The sequence below is a fragment of the Tupaia chinensis genome, unplaced genomic scaffold, assembly GCF_000334495.1.
Source record: "Tupaia chinensis unplaced genomic scaffold, TupChi_1.0 Scaffold145652_1, whole genome shotgun sequence".
Classification (NCBI taxonomy): domain Eukaryota; kingdom Metazoa; phylum Chordata; class Mammalia; order Scandentia; family Tupaiidae; genus Tupaia; species Tupaia belangeri.
The window spans coordinates 819,296-840,122 of NW_006205509.1; the positions used below are offsets into that span (position 1 = coordinate 819,296).

Here is a 20,827-nt window from a genome sequence, read left to right on the forward strand (position 1 = left end):
TCTTTGCCTCCATTCTTCTCTTGGGATCTTGGGCACACACGCACACGTGCTCAGCGTGAGTTTAAACCACCAAGTCTGGGACTCGAACCGCAGTTGACTAAATGGGAGTCCAGCGACATAGCCATTATGCTAACTGCTGGTCCCTTAATTTCTTCTTCTTACTACTTCCTTCTTTTTAATTTTGCTGTAGGGTATGTGAGCTTGCCAGAAAGACAGAGAGGGAAAGTGAGCAATCATCCTGGGGGAGAAGAGGGAAGACCACTGCATAGTCTTTTTCTCCTCTTGGAATTTTGGGGTACACACACACATGTGCCTGTTATGTTTCTCAAGCTGTCAGGTTCTGGAGTTGAACCATGCAGTCAGGCCACGTGGGATCCAGCCATTTTAACCTCTATGCCACCTGTTGGCCCTCACTTAATATCCTTACAATGTAGTCAATACAATCAAGTTCCAACACGTAAATTTCTCGGGGACATATTTAAACTGTAGCACCCAACTTAGTCTTACTGACTTACTGATTTTTTTCCCTATGATTTATCTAGTCTCTATCTCTTTTTTTCTTTTTCTTTTTCTTTTTAAGATTTTTGCTATAGGGCACATGAGCTTGACAGAGAGACAGAAAGTGAGGAATCCTCCCCACCCCAGGGGGGTTACCATGTCACAATCCCTTCTCCTCCATTCTCTTCTTGGGATTTTGAGCATGCATGCACACGTGCCCAGGTGAGTCTCAAACCGCCAGTTCTGGGACTCTAATCGCTGTTGACTACATGGAGTCCAGAAATGTAACCATTACACTATTTTCTGGTCCTTCTAGTCTCTATTTCATTTATTTGAGTCTTAATTTTTATGTCTTCTGTTAATTTTAGGCCTAGTTCGTTCTTCCCTTTCTAGTTTCTTGAGGCATAAAATTAGGTTGTTTGAGATTTCTATCTGTTTTATTTTTCTGTAGTTTTTTTTTTTTTTTTTTAATTGCCAGAGGGCTTGTGTGCTTGCCAGAGAAAGCTGCAGGGAGAACACTGCAGTCCCTTATCTTCCATTTTGCCATTTTGTCAGGATTGGGGCATACATTGCACACTCGCTGGCCTGTGGGGCTAAAGGACATGGAAACCTGAGTGGAAGTAAACGAGTGGATTGAGAAAGAAAACACACAGACACAGAAACAGGAAAGTGGGGATTGGGCAGACTAGGTGTCTCTGCTGCGAACGTCACGGCACTGAGCTGTTCACGGGTTTATTCTTTTATGCTGAAACAGAGTGAAGGAAAACAGGCGACTGGAGCATTTTGTGTCCCGTAGTTCTTGCAACTCATAGTTCTAAACAAGTTTCCCTGGCCTTCCCTGGCTGGCACTCAGCTTCCCTTAATTTACACTGCCCCGCAGCGTAGCAGCAGTGTGATCTTTGTTTGCAGCTTTCATTTCCCCTGCAGCGTAAGTCCAAAGATCATCTCTACTTTAAATGTTGCTAGTGTTCAGTCCAGGTCTGACCTCTCCCAAAGCACACCACTTGGCACGCTTTGCAAACTGCTGGGATTTGAGCCATATTCAGGCATGTGGGGGCCTAGTTTGCTTAACCACTAGATAACAGAGCAAGCTGCAACCAACATCTCTTCATTTTCCCTTCGCCTCTATTCTTCCCAGCTTCCTGTAGTTATTCTTTTTTTTTGGAGAGGTTTTTTTGCCATAGGGCGCGTGCGCTCACCAGACAGACAGAGAGAGACAGAGAGATAGAAAGCGAGAAATCACCCCCCAGGGGGGATGGTCACGCCGCAATCCCTTCTCCTCCATTCTCCTCTCGGGATCTTGGGCACGCACGCACACATGCCCGGTGTGAGTTTTAAGCCACCGGGTCCGGGACATGAACCACGGTCGACTACGTGGGAGTCCAGTGACATAGCCATTATACTAACTGCTGGTTCCCATGTAGTCATTCTTTTACTCTCTGCTTACGTGAAATCAACATTTTCACCAGTATTTCTCTTTTTTTTTTTTTTGAAGAGGTTTTATGCTATAGGGCACGTGCGCTCGCCAGACAGAGAGAGATAGAGAGACAGAAAGTGAGAAATCATCCCCCCAGGGGGGGTGGCCAAGCCACAATCCCTTCTCCTCCATTCTCCTCTCAGGATCTTGGGCACGCATGCACATGCACCCGGTGTGAGTTTAAGCCACCGGGTCCGGGACGTGAACCACGGTCGACTCCATGGGAGTCCAGCGACATAGCCATTACGCTAACTGCTGGTCCCTCCAGTATTTCTCTTTCTGTGTCTAGCTTATTTAACTTAACATAATATACTCCAGGCTCACTTACATGCCTCAAATGACAGGATTTCATTCTTTTTAACGACGGAATAGTATTCCACTGTGTGTGTGCACACTGCATTTCTGTATCCATTTGTCTGTTGATGAGTTCTTAGATTGATTTTTTTAAGAATTATTTTATTTTATTTTATTTATTTATTTATTTTAATTTGACCAGAGAGGGAGAAAAAGTAAACTGCTTTGAACCATGGTCCAGAATTTGAACCATGGTTGGCCACATGGGACTCCAACCCCCTAAACCACAGTGTCACCTGCCAGCCCCATGGGTTGATTCTTTATTTTGGTTGTTGCAAAGACTGCTGCAATAAACACTGGGGCACAGATATCTTTACAACATATTGATCTCCTTCCCTTTGGATATATGCCTAGTAGTAGGTTTGCTGGAACTTACAGCAGTTCTATTTTTAGTTTTTTGAGGAACATCCATACTCTTTTCCCTAATGGTTGTACTAACTTACATCCTCAACAATAATGTAAAAGACTTTCCTTTTTTCTGCATCTTGCCAGAAATAAAAAAAAAAATTGTTTTAGTTTTTTTGCATTAGGATTCATGCACTTGATAGAGAGAGAGAGAGAGAGACAGAGATAATGAGAGGGAAAATGACAAATCACTCCCTGGGGGGATGGTCATGCCGCAATCCCTTCTCTATCTTCTTCTCCCAGAATCATGGGCATGCACGCATATGCACTCATATGCACGATTTTCTTTCTTTTTTTTTTTTTAAAGAGATTTTTACTATAGGGCACGTGGTCTCACCAGAGAGAGTCAGAAAGCAAAAAATCACCCCCCAGGGGGGATGGCCATGCTGCGGTCTCTTCTCCATTCTCTTGTCAAGATTTTGGTGTGCATGCACACACGCTGGGCATGAGTTTCAAGCTGCCCGGTCAGGGACTTGGACCACGCTTGGCCATGTGGGAGTCTAGTGATGTGACCATTATGACATCTGCTGGTCTCAGCCCAGTGTGATTCTCAAGCCACTGAGTCCAGGACTTGAACCGCAGTCATCCATGTGGGAGTCCAGCAATGTAACCACTATGCCATGCACTGGCCTAGGTTTTTGCCATAGAGTGTGTGAGCTCACTGGAGAGAGAAAATGAGAAATCATACCCCAGGGGGGATGGCCACCCTGCAATCCCTTCTCCTCCATTCTCCTCTTGGCATTCTGGGCACACACGCCTGCCTGGCATGATTTTCAAGCTTCCAGGTCCGGGGCTCAAACAGCTTTTGGTCATGTGGGAATCCTGCACCTTAACTACCATACCACCTGCTGGACCCTTATTTTTTATATTTTTGATAATAGTCATTCTGACTAGGATTAGATGATGTCCTTGTGTTTTTGATTTTCATTTGCTTGATACTTAGTGTTGTTTAGCATTTTTTCATACATTTGTTGGTTATTTGTACATCTTTTTTCTTTTTCTTTTAAGAGAATTTTGCTATTGGGCACTTGCACTCACTGCAGAGATAGACAGAAAGCAAGAAATCACTCCCCCAGGGGGATAGCCGTACCCCAATCACTTCCCCTTCAGTCTCCCCTCAGGATTTTGGGCATGCATACACATACTCCCCTGGTGTGAGTTTGAAGCCACCAGGTCCAGGCCTCAAACTGCAGTCGACCATGTGGGAGTCTAGTGACGTAACCATTATGCCATCTTCTGGTCCCATCTGTACATCTTCTTTTGAGAACTTTTTAAGTTTTGCCAGAGAGGGTATGTGCTCTCTGGAGAAGAGAGGGAGAGACAGAAGGACAGAGAAGGAGAAAGTGAGAGATTCCCCTCTTACTCTAGGGAATTGTCACACAGCAATTTCTTCTCCTCTATTTCTCCCTTCTTTTGAGGTTTTGAGCATGTATACACATGTGCCCGGCATGTTTGTTAAGCTTCTGGGGACTGGGACTTGAACTGTACTGTCAGCCACGTGGGATCCAGCTGCCTTTAATCACCAAGTCCCTGGCTGCCCCTTGAGAACTACTTATTCCCAAGGTCATTTGCCCTTTTTTTTTTTTTGAAGAATTTATTTAATTTTATTTATTATTACAGTATTTTAATTTGACTAGAGAAAGAGAGCAATAAAGCAAGCAGACTTTCCTCGTTTTAATAATTCGTTTTTTCCTTCTTTTCCTGCTCTGTCTCATTCTCTTTTTATGAGAGAAGAGGGGGCAGAAAGAGTCTTGACTGAATCTCACCACGCCACAATTCTCCCGCCCCAGCCTCCTGGTTAGCTAGGATTACAGGCATTTGCCACCATGCCAGACCTGGTTTTGGTTTGATTCAGGAACTGAACCTGGGGCTCTCATGTGGGCTCAGCCTTAAGCATCAGTGCCCCTAGTTAATGCTTGTGCCATTGAGGGTAGGCCTCAACAATTCATTTTATAAATTAGTCACCATAAAGTTCATCCCAGTTTAGAGTCCCTTTTTTACCCAGTATGCCTTTCATTTTTAATTCAGAGTTTCTCTAAACTACATACTTTTAGCATGGGTTCCAAGAAAAATAGGGTTTAAAAAGTAGGGGATGGGGCCAGCAGGTCGTGTGGTGGTTAAGGTACTGGATTTCCACATGGCCAAACATGGTGTGAGTCCTGAACCTGGTGGATTGAAAATCACTCCCAGGCACACATGCCCAAAATCCCAGGAGGAGAATGGAGAAGGGATTGAGGTGCAGCTATTCCTGATTGGGGTGATTCATTACTTTCCCTCTCATTGTCTCTCCTTGGTGAGCACACATGCCCTATGGCAAAAACCTAAAAAAGAATAAAACAGAAAGTAGGCTATAGTGCTGGAAAAGGTCACATTATAAATTTCTGGGTTTTTTTAAAGAGAGATTTTTTGCTATAGGGTGCGTGTGCTCGCTGGAGAGACAGAGACAAAGACACAAAGCAAGAAATTACCCCGGGGGGGAGCAGGGACGGGGGAGCTGGCCACGCTGCCATCCCTTTTCCTCCACTCTCTTCTTGGGATTTTGGGCACACCCACACACAGGCACCTGGCAGGTCATATTATAAATTTCTAAATAAAAAAGTAAATTATTGGGCTGGTTGGTGGCATGGTGGTTAAGGTGCCAGACTCCCACATGGCCAACCACAGTTCAAGTCCTGGACCTGGCGGCTTGCTTTCTCACTTTCCCTTTCTCTCTCCTTCTGTCTCCCTGGTCAAATTAAAAAACTAATAATAACAAAGAAAATAAAATTAAAAATTAATAAAAAGTCAATTATTTGGAGTATCTGCACCATAATTGGCATAGGAAATGAAGCGCCGATATTAAATAAATTGCTTTAGTTAGAATTTAATTAATAGGCAAATACTTGCTTCTCCTTATATCCTTTTGAGAATCAGAAACAAGATTATAATTAAAAAAGGAAGTAAATCCTACAAATGTTTTTGACTAAAATAAAAGCTGGACTGAAGAGTTTTGATTAATAAAGCCAAAAACAGTTTTATTGTAATTATACACATAGAACATCTTTAACAGATTATTTTGTACAAACTCTAGGAAAGTATTCCAAATACAAAATTATGTTTATAAACTACAACAATCAAGATACATCAAGGAAGTGTGTGAATCAGCGCCAAATTTACAATTGTATATCTAATACATCACAATTCTTTTACTTCAAAAAAACGTTCACATGAGAGCTCTAACGTGGGCAATTAGTTGCTAAAAGAACAAATTATCTTCATTATGTAGAAAATAGAAAAGTACTCAGTGTAAAATGGAGATACTGAAGCCTTCAGGATTGCTTTATGTTGTTACTAGTAAAACCACAGAACCCAAAGCTATGAAGATCTGTCTAAGTAAGATATGGATGTTAAATATGCCTTTAGAGCTTGCCTGAGAGAAGTGATCTGTCAGCCACTTTTGGTAGAAGAATGGCCCACTATAGACACCAGGAAAATTTTTCCGACCACAGCCATGTCCATAACTGGTAATTCCCATTACAAAAAATCTTTTATCTTCTGGTAAGTAGCACATTAGTGGTCCACCACTATCACCCTATTAATAAAAGTCCCAAAATAATGTTAGTCACTTTTAGTATTCTTTAAGCAATATAGATCTGGAATAAGTGAATTACATTAAATATTAAAAATTACACTTAAATTTCAATATACCTCCAAGTCATAATGAGCTATAGAATTTTTTAATATTTATTTTATTTTACTTATCATTAGTATTTTTCGATTTGCTACAGGGCATGTACACTTACCAGAAAGAGAGAGGGAGAGAAAGTGAGAAAGCAAGTTGACTCTGTGGGACCAGCACCCCAACCACAATACCACCTGCTGGCGCCCCAAGAGCTATAGATTTTAATACTGCAACTCAAAGAGGAGTTCTGAGTTGCAAATTCAGTCTACCCAAGTATTTTGAAGGAACCACAGAGAAGATAGACAAAATTCTCATTTGCATAATTTTGAACTAGAATACTATAAATCAAATTGGTTGAAATGTTTTTCCTATATGAGAGAGAAAGGGGGTGGGAGAGGAAAGGGACAAGAGGTAGCTATTTTTTTAAAAAAAAGAATTATTTATTTGATTTTATTTATTATTATTCTTTAACTTGCTATAGGGCATATACATTCACCAGAGAGGCAGGGGCAGAGTGAGAAAGCAAACTGCCAGGTCTGGGACTCAAACTGTGGTTGGCCAGATGGGAGTCCAGTGCCCCAACCACCACATCACCTGCCGGCACCCAGAGATAAATATATTTTTAACAGAGTTTTGCCATGTCATGATCGTCCCATCCTAGCCTCACAATTAACTAGGATTATAAGTGCATACAACTGCACCTCGTGTGTTCAGGTTGGCCCAGGAATGGAACCTGAATCTCCCATGTGACTCTTAGCCTCCCAAGTGGTGATACTATCTGTACATCACAGCAGCTGTTCCTATAATTTAGGAAAATGTGTAACACTGTAAAATCTTTTTTTTTTTTTGGAGAGATTTTCACTATAGGGCGCGTGCGCTCGCCAGGCAGACAGAGAGAGACATTAGAGACAGAAAGCGAGAAATCACCCCCCAGGGGGGATGGTCACGCTGCAATCCCTTCTCCTCCATTCTCCTCTCGGGATCTTGGGCACGCACGCACACGTGCCCGGCGTGAGTTTTAAGCCACCGGGTCTGGGACGCGAACCGCGGTCGACTACGTGGGAGTCCAGCGACATAGCCATTACGCTAACTGCTGGTTCCCTAACACTGTAAAATCTTTATTGGGCTATTTCTCTTGTTAATACTGTGTGTGAAAAACACACCTATATAAGCTATATGAGGGATTCTTTTTTTTTTTTTTTTGGAAAGATTTTTGCTACAGGGCACATGCGCTTGGCAGAGAGACAGAGACAGAGAGACAGAAAGCAAGCAATCACCCCCCGGGGGGATGGCCACGCCACAATCCCTTGTCCTCCACTCTACTCTCAGGATCATGGGCACACACGTACATGCGCCTGGCTTGAATTTAAGCTACTGGGTCTGGGACTCAAACCACGGTCAACTACATGAGAGTCCAGCGACATAGCCATTACGCTAACTGCTAGTCCCGAGGGTTTCTCTTAGTTGTGTGCATGGTTTGCTAGCTAGATCTAAGGGAAAATTAAACTGGCATCTTGCAAGATACGGCTTTTTTCTGTGTTGACATTGGCTAGTGCAGGAAAGTGGGAATAAATGGCAAAGACTCTCAATATTATAGAAAGTCTCTTTCATAGTTTATACAAGACTGCTAATGCACCCAAATGCTATAACTAAGGGCTGTTAATGGACTCAAAACAGCAAGGACACCAAGAACTAGTCTAGTGCCTAAAAGTTAGGGATTATATTTTTAAGGTGTCTCCAATTCTCTGTATCGGTCAATGAAAAGTTATTTTTTGATGATAAAGATGTTTCATCTAGGAAGGCAATTCAGTTAGATACTTTACTATTTTACTTAGTAATATTATAAAGGAAAAATAAACCTTAGATTGCAGATACCAGAATGAACAGGAAAAGATGAGAGCATAAATACTGGCAGATGTGGAAGTGGTGAAGAGAAGAGGGACAGAGAAAGTTTGGGAAAAATGAGAGAGAGAGAGAGAAAGAAATAGCCTTCCTAAACAATTTTAAACTTTTGGGGCATAGGAAGCCAGCAGGTGGTGTGGTGGTTAAGGGTGCTGGACTGCCCCATGGCTGACTGCCGTTGGAGTCTCTGACCTAGTGGCTTGCTTTCTCACTTTCTCTCTTTCTCTCACTCTATCCATCTCTGGTCAAATAAAAACAAACAAACAAACAAAAAAACTTTTTGGGTATAAATTATAACATAAGCGAAAAGACCATCCACAGGATGGGAGAAAATGACTTCTACATCATGTATGTAGTAAAATACTTTAAAATTTTTGTATTATATATAGTTTTGTATCCAAAATATTTAAAGAATGCTTATAACTCAGTGATAGAAAAATAACTCAATTTATAAAGGGGGAAGTATCCAAATAGACATTCTGTAAAGAAGCTATATAGGGGCCGGCAGATGGCATGGTGGTTAAAGGTGCTGGACTTCCACGTGGGCAAGTATGGTTCAACCCACCCCCAAGATCCCGAGAGGAGAATGGAGGAGAAGGGACTGTGGCGTGGCTATCCCCTCTGAGAGGGTGATTTCTTGCTTTCTGTCTCTCTGTCTCTGTCTGTCTTCTTGGTGAGCGCACGTGCCCTATAGAAAAAAACCTCTCCAAAAAATAAAAATAAGCATGACTGGGGCCAGCAGGCAGCTTCATGGTGCTTCGTGGCTAGAAGTGCTGGACTCCCACATGGCTGACCGCTGTTTGAGTCCCAGACCTGGTGGCTTGCTTTCTCACTTTTCTTTTCTCTCTCTCTCTCTCTCTCAATAAACTGGAAAATAATAATAATAATAATAACAACAACAACAACAACAACAAATAAAGTTAAATAATTCTTTAAAAAATAAGAATGGCTATAATAAAAAGAGAAAAAAAAAGGAATGACTATAATAAAAAAGACAATACCAATTATGAGTATGTAGAAAATTGGAACCCCTCAAAAATTGGGACCCACTTTGGAATACATTTTGATGGTTCTTTAAAATCTTAAACATCAACTCAGTAATTCCCCTATTGAGTTTCTAAGAGAAATAAAGACATAGCTACACATAAAACATACACAAATGTTTATAGCAATATTACTTATAATAGCCAAAAAGTGAAAGCAGCCCAAATATCCATTAGCTCATGCGTGAATGAATAAAAGTGTATTTGGCCACACAATGACTAAGATATCAGTACATCCCGCAGCATGGATGGACCTTGTAGAAGGCTCGTGCTAAGTGAAAGAAGCCAGTCACGGCAGACTATATAATGAATGATTCCAGAACTGTCCAGAATAGGCAGTTCTATAAAGAGGTGGGTGGAAGGAGACGGAATGATTCCTAATGGATACAAGTTTGTTTTGGGGTGACAGAAATGTTCTAAAATTAGATTATGGTGATTATTGCACAACTCTGTAAACACACTAAAAAAATTAAGTTGTACACTTTAAATGGGTAAATTATATCTCAAAAGTTACGATTAAAATAAAGATTTTTGGCTGGCCCAGTAGCCAATAGTTAAGGAAAATGAATAACACATTGTTGACCATAGTTCAAATCTCAGTCCCATTGGTTTGAAAACAAAACAAAACAAAACAAGGTGTGCACATGGGTGTGCCCCAGATCCCAACAGTATGGAGAAGTGGAGAAGGGATCGCAGTGTTCGGATCTGGGGCATGCATGCATACACACCTGGAATGGTTTTCAAGCCTCTGGGACTGAGATTTAGATTGCAGTCAGCCTTCTGAGATCTGGCTTCTTACGCACAGTGTTTAACTGCTGTGCTAGGACTCAGCCTTATTATTTTAAAGGAAAATTATTTTGTCTTACCCGGCAAGTATCAAAGGCTCCATTTTCATCACCTGCACAAAATGAAGTGTTAGGAATTATTCCCCCATAACTGTTCTCAGAATTACAAATATTTCGAGAAATATAATTCACTTTTGCTTCCTGTAAGATATTTGAAACGTTACCTGTTAACAAAAAAATACAAAAAAATTATTTTGGAGCATAGGCATTTTCATAGTGATTTAAAATGACCTCATAAAGGTTTCCTTTAAAAAATAATTCAACAATTATATAAAATTATATCCAAATGTGTATGATACTGAGTGGTCTAGGATGACTATATTTAGCATAGGTCTAGCCAGTTGGAATACTTCCCCAGCATCTTTTTCTTAAAGAATTATTTTATTTAACTTATTTATTTATTTTAATTTGACCAGAGAGGGACAGAGAGAGAGAGGGAAAGTAAGCCACCAAGTCCAGGGACTCAAACTGTGATTGGCCATGCGGAAGTACAGCGCGCTCAACCACCATACTACCTGCCGGCCAGCATTGTTTTTAAACTGGAACTGCCAGAAAATAACTTTTTATCCTAGTTACATGAGTGACTGTACATCCTGTATCAGGTGGCTTAAACCTCATGCCAGGTGTCTTGTGCATGCATGCCCAAAATCCTGAGAGGAGAATGAAGGAGAAGGGATTGTGGCGTGGCCATCCCCCTTGGGAGGTGATTTCTTACTTTCTGTCTCTCTGTCTCTCCAGTGAGCACACGCATCCTATAGCAAAGTCTCTCATTTAAAAAAAAAAAAAAAAGATATTCTTGCACAAATAGAATCCTGACATAATTACAGTGGCTTTAGAATAAACCTTTTATTTCTGGATAGCAGCTTCTCTAAAATATTTTCCTTGCCTTGGAGTGCTTATTCTGGGGTCTTCTAGAATTAGCATTTTTTTTTTTTGTGTGTGTGTGTGTGTGTGTGTGTTTGCTTTAGAGTGTGTGCCTTGCCAGAGAGAGAGGAGGGAGAAATCAGCCCCTGAGGAGAAGGGCCATGAAACAGCCCCTCCTCCTCCAATCTCTTCAGGATTTTGGGCACATACACGTGTACCCAGTTGATTTTCAAGTGTCCAGATTAGAGACTCGAATTGCAGAGCCAGTCATGTAGGATCCAGTGCCTTAATCTCCATGCCACCTGCTAGCCTACAGCTTTGAATTTTCTCAAAACTCCCCTTAGGGTTTATCATTTTCTGTTGTTGTTACTTTTCAGTTTATCAGAACTGACATTTTCATGTTAGTTATATATGTAAGTACTTATGTATGTATGTTTTTGCTGTGGGGCAGGTATGCTCGCAGGAGAGAGAAGGAAAGTGAAAAATCACCTCCCGAGGGGGATAGCGATGCTGCAATCTCTTCTCCATTCTCTTTCGGGATTTTGGGCGTGCATATGCACATACCTGGCATGACTTTCAAGCCACCAAGTCTGAGACTCAAACTGTGGTCTGCCATGTGGGAGTCTAGTGCCTTAACCACTGAGCCATCTGCTGTCCAGCTGTCCAGCTGCCTGCCTGCCTGCCTGCCTGTCTGCCTTTCTTCATGTGCAAGAAAGACAGCATTCCCATCTTGCTTTCTCATTTTCTTTTGCTCACTCTCTCCGGTAAGCACACATGCCCTATAGCAAATTTAAAAATAATACTGGGTTGTCTAAAATGTCACAAACCATTTTTGCATAGAAAACACATCGTGACTTTTCTGACGACCCAATGATAATAAATAAAATTAAATAATTCTTTTTTTTTTTTTGAGAGTTTTTTGCTATAGGGTGCGTGTGCTCGCCAGACAGACAGAGACAGAGAGATAGAAAGCGAGAAATTACCCCCCAGGGGGAAGGCCACGCCGCAATCCCTTCTCCTCCATTCTCCTCTCGGGATCTTGGGCACACATGCACACACGCCCGGTGTGAGTTTAAGCCACCGGGTCTGGGACTCGAACTACGGTCGACTACGTGGGAGTTCAGCGACATAGCCATTACACTAACTGCTGGTCCCAAAATTAAATAATTCTTTAAAAACAAATAAACAAAAGAAATGGTACAATGTATGCTCTCAGACCATAATGGAATTAAACTAGAAATTACTAACAGGTATTCCAGGCATTTTGCTGTAAAATACCAAAGTATATGGCCATTTAATGTGAATTAGATAATAGTATTGTGCCAATGTTGTATTTCTTGATTTTGATGTGGTCATATTAAAAAACGCCCTTTGGGACTTGCAGGTGATGTTTAGGGCACTGGACTCCCACATGGCAAACCATGGTTTAAGTCCTAGACCTGGTGGCTTGGTTCCTCAACTTTCCCTTTCTCTCTCTGGTCAAATTAAAATAAAAAATAATAAATAATAGTAACAAATTAAATAAGTAATTCTTTATTAAAATGCTCTTGTTCTTTCTTAGAGAATTTTTTACTTTATTATTTTAAATTTTCTTAAAATTATTTAATTTTATTTAATTTAATTTGACCAGAGAGGGATAGATTGAGAGAGAGAGACAGAAAGTGAGAGACAGACAGAAAGTGAGAAAGCAAGCCACCAGGTCTGAGATTCGAACCATGGTCAGCCATGTGGGAATCCAGTGCCCTTAATCACCACAGCACCTGCTGGCCCCCTATTTTTATTTATTTATTTTTTAAAGTGCTATAGTCTTTGAGGGGTGAGAGGAATGAGAAAGCAAGCCACCAGGTCTGGGACTTAAACTGGGGTCAGCCATGTGGGAGTCCAGTGCCCCAACCACCATGCAACCTGCTGCCTCCCTCCTCCTGCTTTTTTGGTTTTTAGGTTTTTGCTATAGGATGTGTGTGCTCCCCAGAGACAGTCCAGGACTTGAACTGTGCTCAGCCTGTGGGAGTCTAACACTGTAACCACCATGCACCTGCTGGCCTGATTGTATGGTTTCTATTATTTTAAATTTATGAAGGTGTGTTATATGGCCCAGAATATGGTCTTTTTGGCAACTATTCCATGTGTGCTTGAGAAGAGTGTGGATTTTACTACTGTTGAAGGCGTCTACAGAGACCAGTTCCCTCTCCTTGACTGAGAGTGCTGCTGAGTTCAATTATGCTTACTTCTGCTACTAGATTTGTCTGTTACTGATAGACAGGTACGAAGTGTTCAGTGAATTCCTCCGTTTACCTTTTCAGTTTTATCAGTTTTTGCTTCATGTATCGTGACTTTGTTGTTACACACATATAAATTAAGGACTGTTGTGTATTTGTGGAGTACCCCCCCTTTTATACTTACTCTGAAGTTCTGCTCTATCTGAAATTACATAGGTATTCCAGCTTTCTTTTGATTAATATTAACATGGTATGTAAATCTTTTTTCCTTTTTAAGTTTTTTGCTATAGAGTGTGTGGGCTCACCAGAGAGAGACGGGGGTGGGGAGGGGGTGATGGAGGGGAGGAGAATCACTCCTCAGAGGGGATGGCCACGTTGCAATCCCTTCTCCTCCATGCTCCTCTTGGGATTTTGAGCGCGCACACATGTGCCTGGCGTGGTGTTGGCCGTGTGAGATCCAGTGCCCTAACCTCCGTGCCACTGCTGGCCCCATACGTCTTTTCCTACCCCTTTACTTCCCCTCTCATCACTTTCATCTACACGCGTCTTTATATTTAAAGTGCATTTTCCTGTAACCAGCATACAGTTAGGCCTTGCTTTTAGATCCACTCTTAACAATCTCTGCTTTTAGCTGATTTGTTAAACCATTGATGTTTATAAGTAATTACTGATATGATTTATGATTGGACTAATAACTACCGTATTCGGACTGTTTTCTACTAATCTTGTTCTTTACTTCTATTTTTGTCTTCCACTTTCTCTGCCTTTTGTCATTTTAACTGATGAGCATTTTATGTTACGTCATTTACTCTCCTACCTTAGCATTTAAATTATATTTTCTAATTTTTTAGGGGTTTCCCTGCGGTTTGTATACATTTACAACTAATCTAGGTCTGCGTTCAAGTGACTGTGTCACAGGTAGTACAAGTACCTTATAAAACCAAGTATTTCGAATTCCTCCCTTCCATCCCTTGAATCATGGTCATTGATTACAGTCAAAGAAAAGTTATAGTCTAAGAATATGTGTTGCTATTATTTTGAACAAAATTTTATATAAATGGAATCACACAATTTGTCGTCTTTATATTTGACTTCTTGTATATAGTCTGCTTTCCAGGTTCATCTGTTTTGGAGTATGTATTTATAGTTATTTCCAGCTCATTGTTGAATAGGATTTTTGACTGGATATATCATACTTTGTTTACTAGTTGTCTAGCCTGGACATTTGGATTGTCTCCAGTGTTTGGCATTATGAATAATTCTATGACCAGTCACATACACATTTTTGTGTGAACATTTATTTTGTGTTTATTTTTCTCTTAATTTTGCTATAAGGTGTGTGCACTTGCTGGAGAGAGACAGGGAAAAAGAGGAAGTGAGAAATCACCTACAGGGGGATGGCCATGCTACAGTCCCTTCTCCATTCTCATCTCAGAATTTTTTTTTTTGAGAGGTTTTTGCTATAGGGCGCTTGCGCTCGCCAGACAGATAGAAATAGGCAGAGACAGAAAATGAGAAGTCACCCCCCAGGGGGGATGGCCACGCCACAATCCCTTCTCCTCCATTTTCCTCTCAGGCTCTTGGACATGCACGCACACGTGCCTGGCGTCAATTTAAGCCACCGGGTCTGGGACTTGAACTGCTGTCAACTACATGGGAGTCTGGTGATACAGCCATTATGCCAACTACTGGTCCCTCATCTCAGAATTTTTAAATGCACACTTTCCCTCCACAAATTACATATACAGAATTTTTAAATGCATACTTTCCCTCCACAAATTACATATATTATTTTTATTATATTCTAGTGTTTCTCAATCTCAGCACTATTGAAATTTTAGGCTAAACAATTATTTGTTGTGGGAGGTGGAGGACTATCCTGTACATTGAAGGATGTGAAGCAGTACCATTGGCTTCTATCCACCAAATACCAGTAGCAAACTTATCCCCCACTCAGATAGAAGAACAAAAATTTTCTCCAAATACCACCAAATGTCTCCTGGGGATGAAAATAATTGAGAATCACTGCTGTGTAATGTTTATTTGCATTTACCTATACATTTATCCATTTTTTCTTTCATCTTATACCTCCATTTTGTCAGCATTTTATTTCTTTCTGATATATTTTTTTTTACTTTGGTGAAAGATTATTGATAGTAAACTCAGTTTTTTTGTTTGTACTTTTTTTTTTTTAAAGGTTTTTGTCATAGGGCATGTGTAACAGAGAAGAGAGAGAAAGAGATATCATCCCCGGGGGGATGGCCACACTGTAATCCCTTCTCCATTCTCCTCTCAGGATTTTGGGCATGCACAGACATGTACCCAGCATGATTTTCAAGCCACCGGGTCTGGGACTCAAACCACTGTTGAGCCTTTGGGCATCCACGCCATCTGCTGGCCCGTTTGCACTTTTTTTTTCTTTTATTCAGATATAGCACTTACATGTGCACATGAAAGAGATGAGTACCCTCAATAAGTCTGCTGCCCCCTTCCTCTGGTTTTCCAGCCCCAGGATTCTGAGGCAGGCACACGTGTGCCTGTTACGAGGGATTTGAACCACCATTGCCATGGGATATACAGCCTCTTGTGGAGCACATTATCATTGCACAGTGTGGCTGGTCCCATGATTACTCTCGAATGATAGTTTTGCTGGATACACAATTGTAGGTTCATAGTTCTTTTCTCTCAGCCTTTTTTTTTTTTTTTTTTTTAAGAGAGTGTTTTGCTATAGGGCGCATGTGCTCACCGGAGAGACAGAGACAGAAAGCAAGAAATCACCCTGCAGGGGGATGCCCACATTGTAATTCCTTCTCCTCCATTCTCTTCTTGGGATTTTGGGTACATACACATACGTGTCTGGTGTGAGTTTTAAGCCACCAGGTTGAGGACTCAAACCATGGTCGACTATGTGGGAGTCCAGTGGCGTAACCATTATGCCATCTACTGGTACCTGGTTCACCACGGTTTTATTTTTTTAAAATAACAATCATTATAATACTGGAGGACACTTATTTACCAACTGTTAAATTTTATGTGCCAGGCATGGATCTAAGTAGCTTATGCTTAATCTTTTTTTTTTTTTTAAGAGATTTTTGCTACATGATAAGTGCACTTGCTGGAGAGACAGAGGGACAGAAAGTGCTAGCATTCTCATTAGATATATATTAAACTTTCTCATTCTGTCTTTCTTATATTTTCTTTCATAGTTTCTCCTTTTTCTCTTTGTAGTCAAATGTATTAGCAGTGTCTAAAATGAGATCTAATTCATACAGTGAGTTACATGTTTAGCGATTATATTTTTCATTTTTAAAGATTGTTTGGTTTCCTTATAAATGTATCTGGTCATTCTAGATTTTAAAATATACTTTTTTTTTATAGGAACATTTCACATATGTTTATTTTCTAGTCTATACCTAAAATACTAATATCTGAGATTCTTGGGAGGTATAATCTGTTGTTTATTGTTTCTGTTAACTTTATTTTTTTAATTGCCAGAGTGCTTGTCTGCTTGACAAAGAGAAACAGAGGGTTATTTATTTTTTATTATTTTTTTAAAAATTTGACCAGAGAGAAACTGACAGAGAGAGAGAGGGAAAGTGAGAAAGCAAGCCGCCAGGTCCAGGATTCAAGCTGTGGTTGGCCATGTGAGAATCCATTGCCCCAACCACCACACCACCTGTTGGCCCCCAACTTTGACTATTAATGGTTTGTTTTCTTGTGTGTTTGGTGACCTTAAATTGTGAGCAGATATTTGGTTGATTTTAATCTATGGGATTCTAAGTTTTCTAATTTAGTAAGTACCACTTTAGCCCACTGAATTACTTTTGGTTATTATTTTTTAAAACTTACTTTATTTATTTAAATTTGACCAGTGAGAGACAGAGTGAGAGAGAGAAAGTGAGAGAGCAAGCCACCAGGTCTGGGACTCCAACCACAGTCACCCATGTGGGAGTCCAGCACCCTTAATCACCACACCACCTGCCAGCCCCATTTTTTTAAAAAATTACTTGATTTTATTTTACACTAGGTATTGGGCACAAAAAGCAATTCTCTTTAATAAAGCTGACAGCTTTGCTCAGAACATTTTAAATAATGCCCATTAAATAAAAGTATTATAGGGCAGGTAGTATAAAGGTTAAGGTGATGGATCCCACCTGCTGACAGCATCGTTGGAGTCCCAGAGTGTCTATGCAGGTGTGCGTGCCCAGGATCCCCAAGAGAGACTGGAGAAGAAGGGATTGTGGCATGACCATGCCCCCTGGAGGTGATTTCTCACTTTCCTTCTCTCTCCTTCTTTGTGTCTATCTCTCTGGAGAGCACATGTGCCCTATAGCAAAACTAAATTTTTTTATAAAAAGGTATTACAAATTGTTCTGTTCTCCAAATACATAATAGCTTGGAAGCCAGCAGGTGGTGTGGTGGTTAAGGTGCTGGACTCCCACATGGCCGACTGCAGTTCAAGTCCCAGATTTGATGGCTTTCTCTCTCTCTCTCTCTGTTTTTCTCCCTCTCCTTTTCTCTCACAGGTGCCCTGTAGCAAATAAATTATATATATATAATAGCTTGGAAAACAGTCTTTAGAAAACAAAAGCCAATTGGGACCAGCAGATAGCGTAATGGTTACATTGTTGGACTCCCACGGAGTTGACTTGGTTCAAGTCTTGGACCTGGCGACTTGCTTTCTCACTTTCTCTCTCTCACTCTGTCCCTTGCTGGTCAAATTTAAGTAAGAAAAGAAAAGGAAGAAAGAAAGTTTAAAAAAATAATAACTGAAAGTAATTCAGTGGGCTAAAGTCCCAGACCTGGCAGCTTAAACCCACGCCAGGCACGTGTGCATGCATGCCCAAGAGGAGAATGGAGGAGAAGGGATTGCTGTGTGGCCATCCCCCCTGAGGGGGTGATTTCTCGCTTTCTGTCTCTGTCTCTCTCTCTTTCCAGTAAGCACACACACCCTATAGCAAAAACCTCTCCCAAAAAAAGCAACTATGGACATTTCCAGACTAGGACCAATTTAAATTCTAGGCTTTTTAATCCACTCGGTGTGATGCTGGACAATAAATCCATGTGCCTGATATTTGTAGTTACATATTTTGTGGTGCAATTTCTGTCTTTTCTTTCATTCCTTAAGCAGTTTTCCATGCATTTCTGGGTGTGAGAATAGGAGTTGAGGATGCTTTGGTTGTATGTGGTTCATTTAAAGTCTTTTTTATTTTGGGGACCAGCAGATGGCATAATAGTTGTGTTGCTGGACTCCCATGTAGTTGACTGTGGTTCGAGTACTGGACCCAGTGACTTTAAACTCATACCAAGTGAGTGGCATGGTGGTTTAGGCACTAGACTTCCACATGGCTGACCACAGTTCGAGTCCCAGACCTGGCAGCTTGTTTTCGCATTTTCTCTCACTTTGTGTGTCTCTCTAAAAATAAATGAATAAATAAGTAAAATTAAATAATTAAAAAAAAAAAACAGAAAAGCTCATGCCAGATGTGTATGTGTGCATGCATATGTGTGCCCAAAATCCCAAGAGAAGAATGGAGGAAAAGGGATTGCAGCATACCCATCTCCCTTCTCTGGTGATTGCTCACTTTCTGTCTGTCTCTCTGTCGAGCATACAAGCCCTATTGCAAAATTTACTCTTAAAAATTATTTAATTAATTTTAATTATTTATTTAATTTTATTTATCCATTCATTTTATTTTAATTTGACCAGAGAGAGACACAGAGGGAAAGATGTGAGAAAGCAAGCCACCAGGTCCAGGACTTGAACTGCAGTCGGCCTTGCAGGAGTGTCCAGCGCCTTAACCACCACACTACCTGCTGTTCCCCCTATAGCACAATTTTATCTCTCTTTGAAAAAGCCGTTTTATTTTGAAATATTAGAGTTACTGGAAGTTGCAAAGGTAATACTATTTACACAGTTTCTGTGTAAATTGTGTACTATTTACATAGTTTCTTGCAATGGTTACATTTACATTGGTGAAATACATTATCGAAAAGTAGAAATTGGGGCCAGCAGGTGGCTTAGAGGTTAAGGCACTGGATTCCCATATGGGCAACTGCAGTTTGATTCCTGACTCAATGGCTTGAAACTCACATTGGGTGCGTGTGCATGCACGCCCAAAATCCTGAGAGGGGGATGGAGAAGAAGGGATTGCAACATGGCCATCCCTCTGGGCTGTGATTTCTCACTTTCTGTCTCTCCATGTCAATGGAGAGCACATGCACCCTATAGCAAAAATCTCTCAAAAAAAAAAAAATCTAGAGGGACCAGCAGGTGGCGTGGTGATTAAGGTGCTGGACACTCCTACATGGCCGACCACGGTTTGAGTCCCAGACCTGGTGGCTTCCTTTCTCCCTTTCCCTCTCTCTGTCTCTCTCTCTGGTCAAATTAAAATAAATGAATGAATAAATAAAAATTAAATTAAAAAAATCTAGAAATTAACACTGAGACAATGTGTGTATATAGTTCTGTGCCATCTATGATGCCACCACAACCAAGATATAGAATATTCTAGCATCAGGTCTCCTTCATGCTACCTAACCTTATTCTGATACACTATTGTAGTAATCTGTTCTCCATCGCTCTAATTTGATCATTTTGAGAATGGTAAACATATAGAATTCATACACTATGTAACTATTTAAAATCAACTTCCTTTTATTAAATATGATGCCCTTGTTTAATAAAAGTCGATCTAACTAGTTGCATATTTCCACAAGTCATTGGGCTGGTGGTTAAGGTGGCTGGATCCCACATGGCCTCCTGTGCAGTGTGAACACAGTAGGGCTGGGCACATGTACGTGAGCTCCCAAAACCCTGAAAGGAGAGAGAAGTGAAGAAGGAATCATGTCATGACCATCCCTCATGGGACGTGCTTTCTCATTTTTTCTTTCTCTGTCTCTGTTTCTCTTCAGGAGTGCATGTGCCCTCTGGCAATTTTTTTTTAAGTCAGGGTCTCACTGTATGGTGATTCTTCTGCCTCGGTCTCGCAGCTGGCACTACAGGTATGCACTGTGATGCCCAGCTTTTATTTAAGATAGGGTCTCACTGTTCTGCCAACACCAGCCTCAACACAATAGTCTTCCTATTGTTATCTCCCGAGTCACTGAGATTACAGGTGTGCACCCCCAAGCCCAGTCACTAGATTAGACCAGGAATCATACCTGGCCTCCCTTATGGTCCCAGCCTTCAGAGCACAGCATCTTGGTAGTGCATCCAGAACAGCTGGTCCTCATTCCAGTTTGCTTTTGATTAATGTTGCTGTGTATATTTTTTCCCTTCTTTACTTTCAACCTGCCTATTTTGTATTTAAAGTGTATTGTGAACTATATGCTGGCTTGTGAGCCCGACTCATTCTCAGAGTGTAGCCATGGGTGTTTCCCCGGCCAGCTTGGATGTTTACTCTCCAGTGCCCCTCCTCAACCTAAAGTCTTTGAAACCAACAAAATCAATATTCAATATTACCAATCTGGCAGTTCCTTGTCAATTATATGGAAAAAAGAAAAAAGAAAAAAGAAAAAAAGAAACCCCAGATTAGCCCTATAATATAAATATTAGT

At 40.9% G+C, this 20,827-nt stretch overlaps 1 protein-coding gene across 2 annotated transcripts in view; it reads right to left on the bottom strand.

Moving 5' to 3' along the window:
* Positions 1 to 5,848: 5,848 nt before the first annotated feature.
* The window catches only part of TMPRSS12 (transmembrane serine protease 12), a 22,803-nt gene continuing 7,824 nt past the window's right edge, over positions 5,849 to 20,827 (bottom strand). The window contains exons 4-5 of one of the 2 annotated variants that reach the window (XM_006168156.3): positions 10,207 to 10,238; positions 5,849 to 6,305 (exon numbers count right to left, since the gene is read on the bottom strand). In XM_006168156.3, the coding sequence (XP_006168218.1) occupies positions 6,054 to 6,305; positions 10,207 to 10,238 (284 nt within the window). In that variant the 3' untranslated portion in view covers positions 5,849 to 6,053. Of the gene's footprint in view, positions 6,306 to 10,206; positions 10,350 to 20,827 lie in introns of both variants that reach the window. The other variant, XM_006168155.3, reaches the window with a different exon arrangement.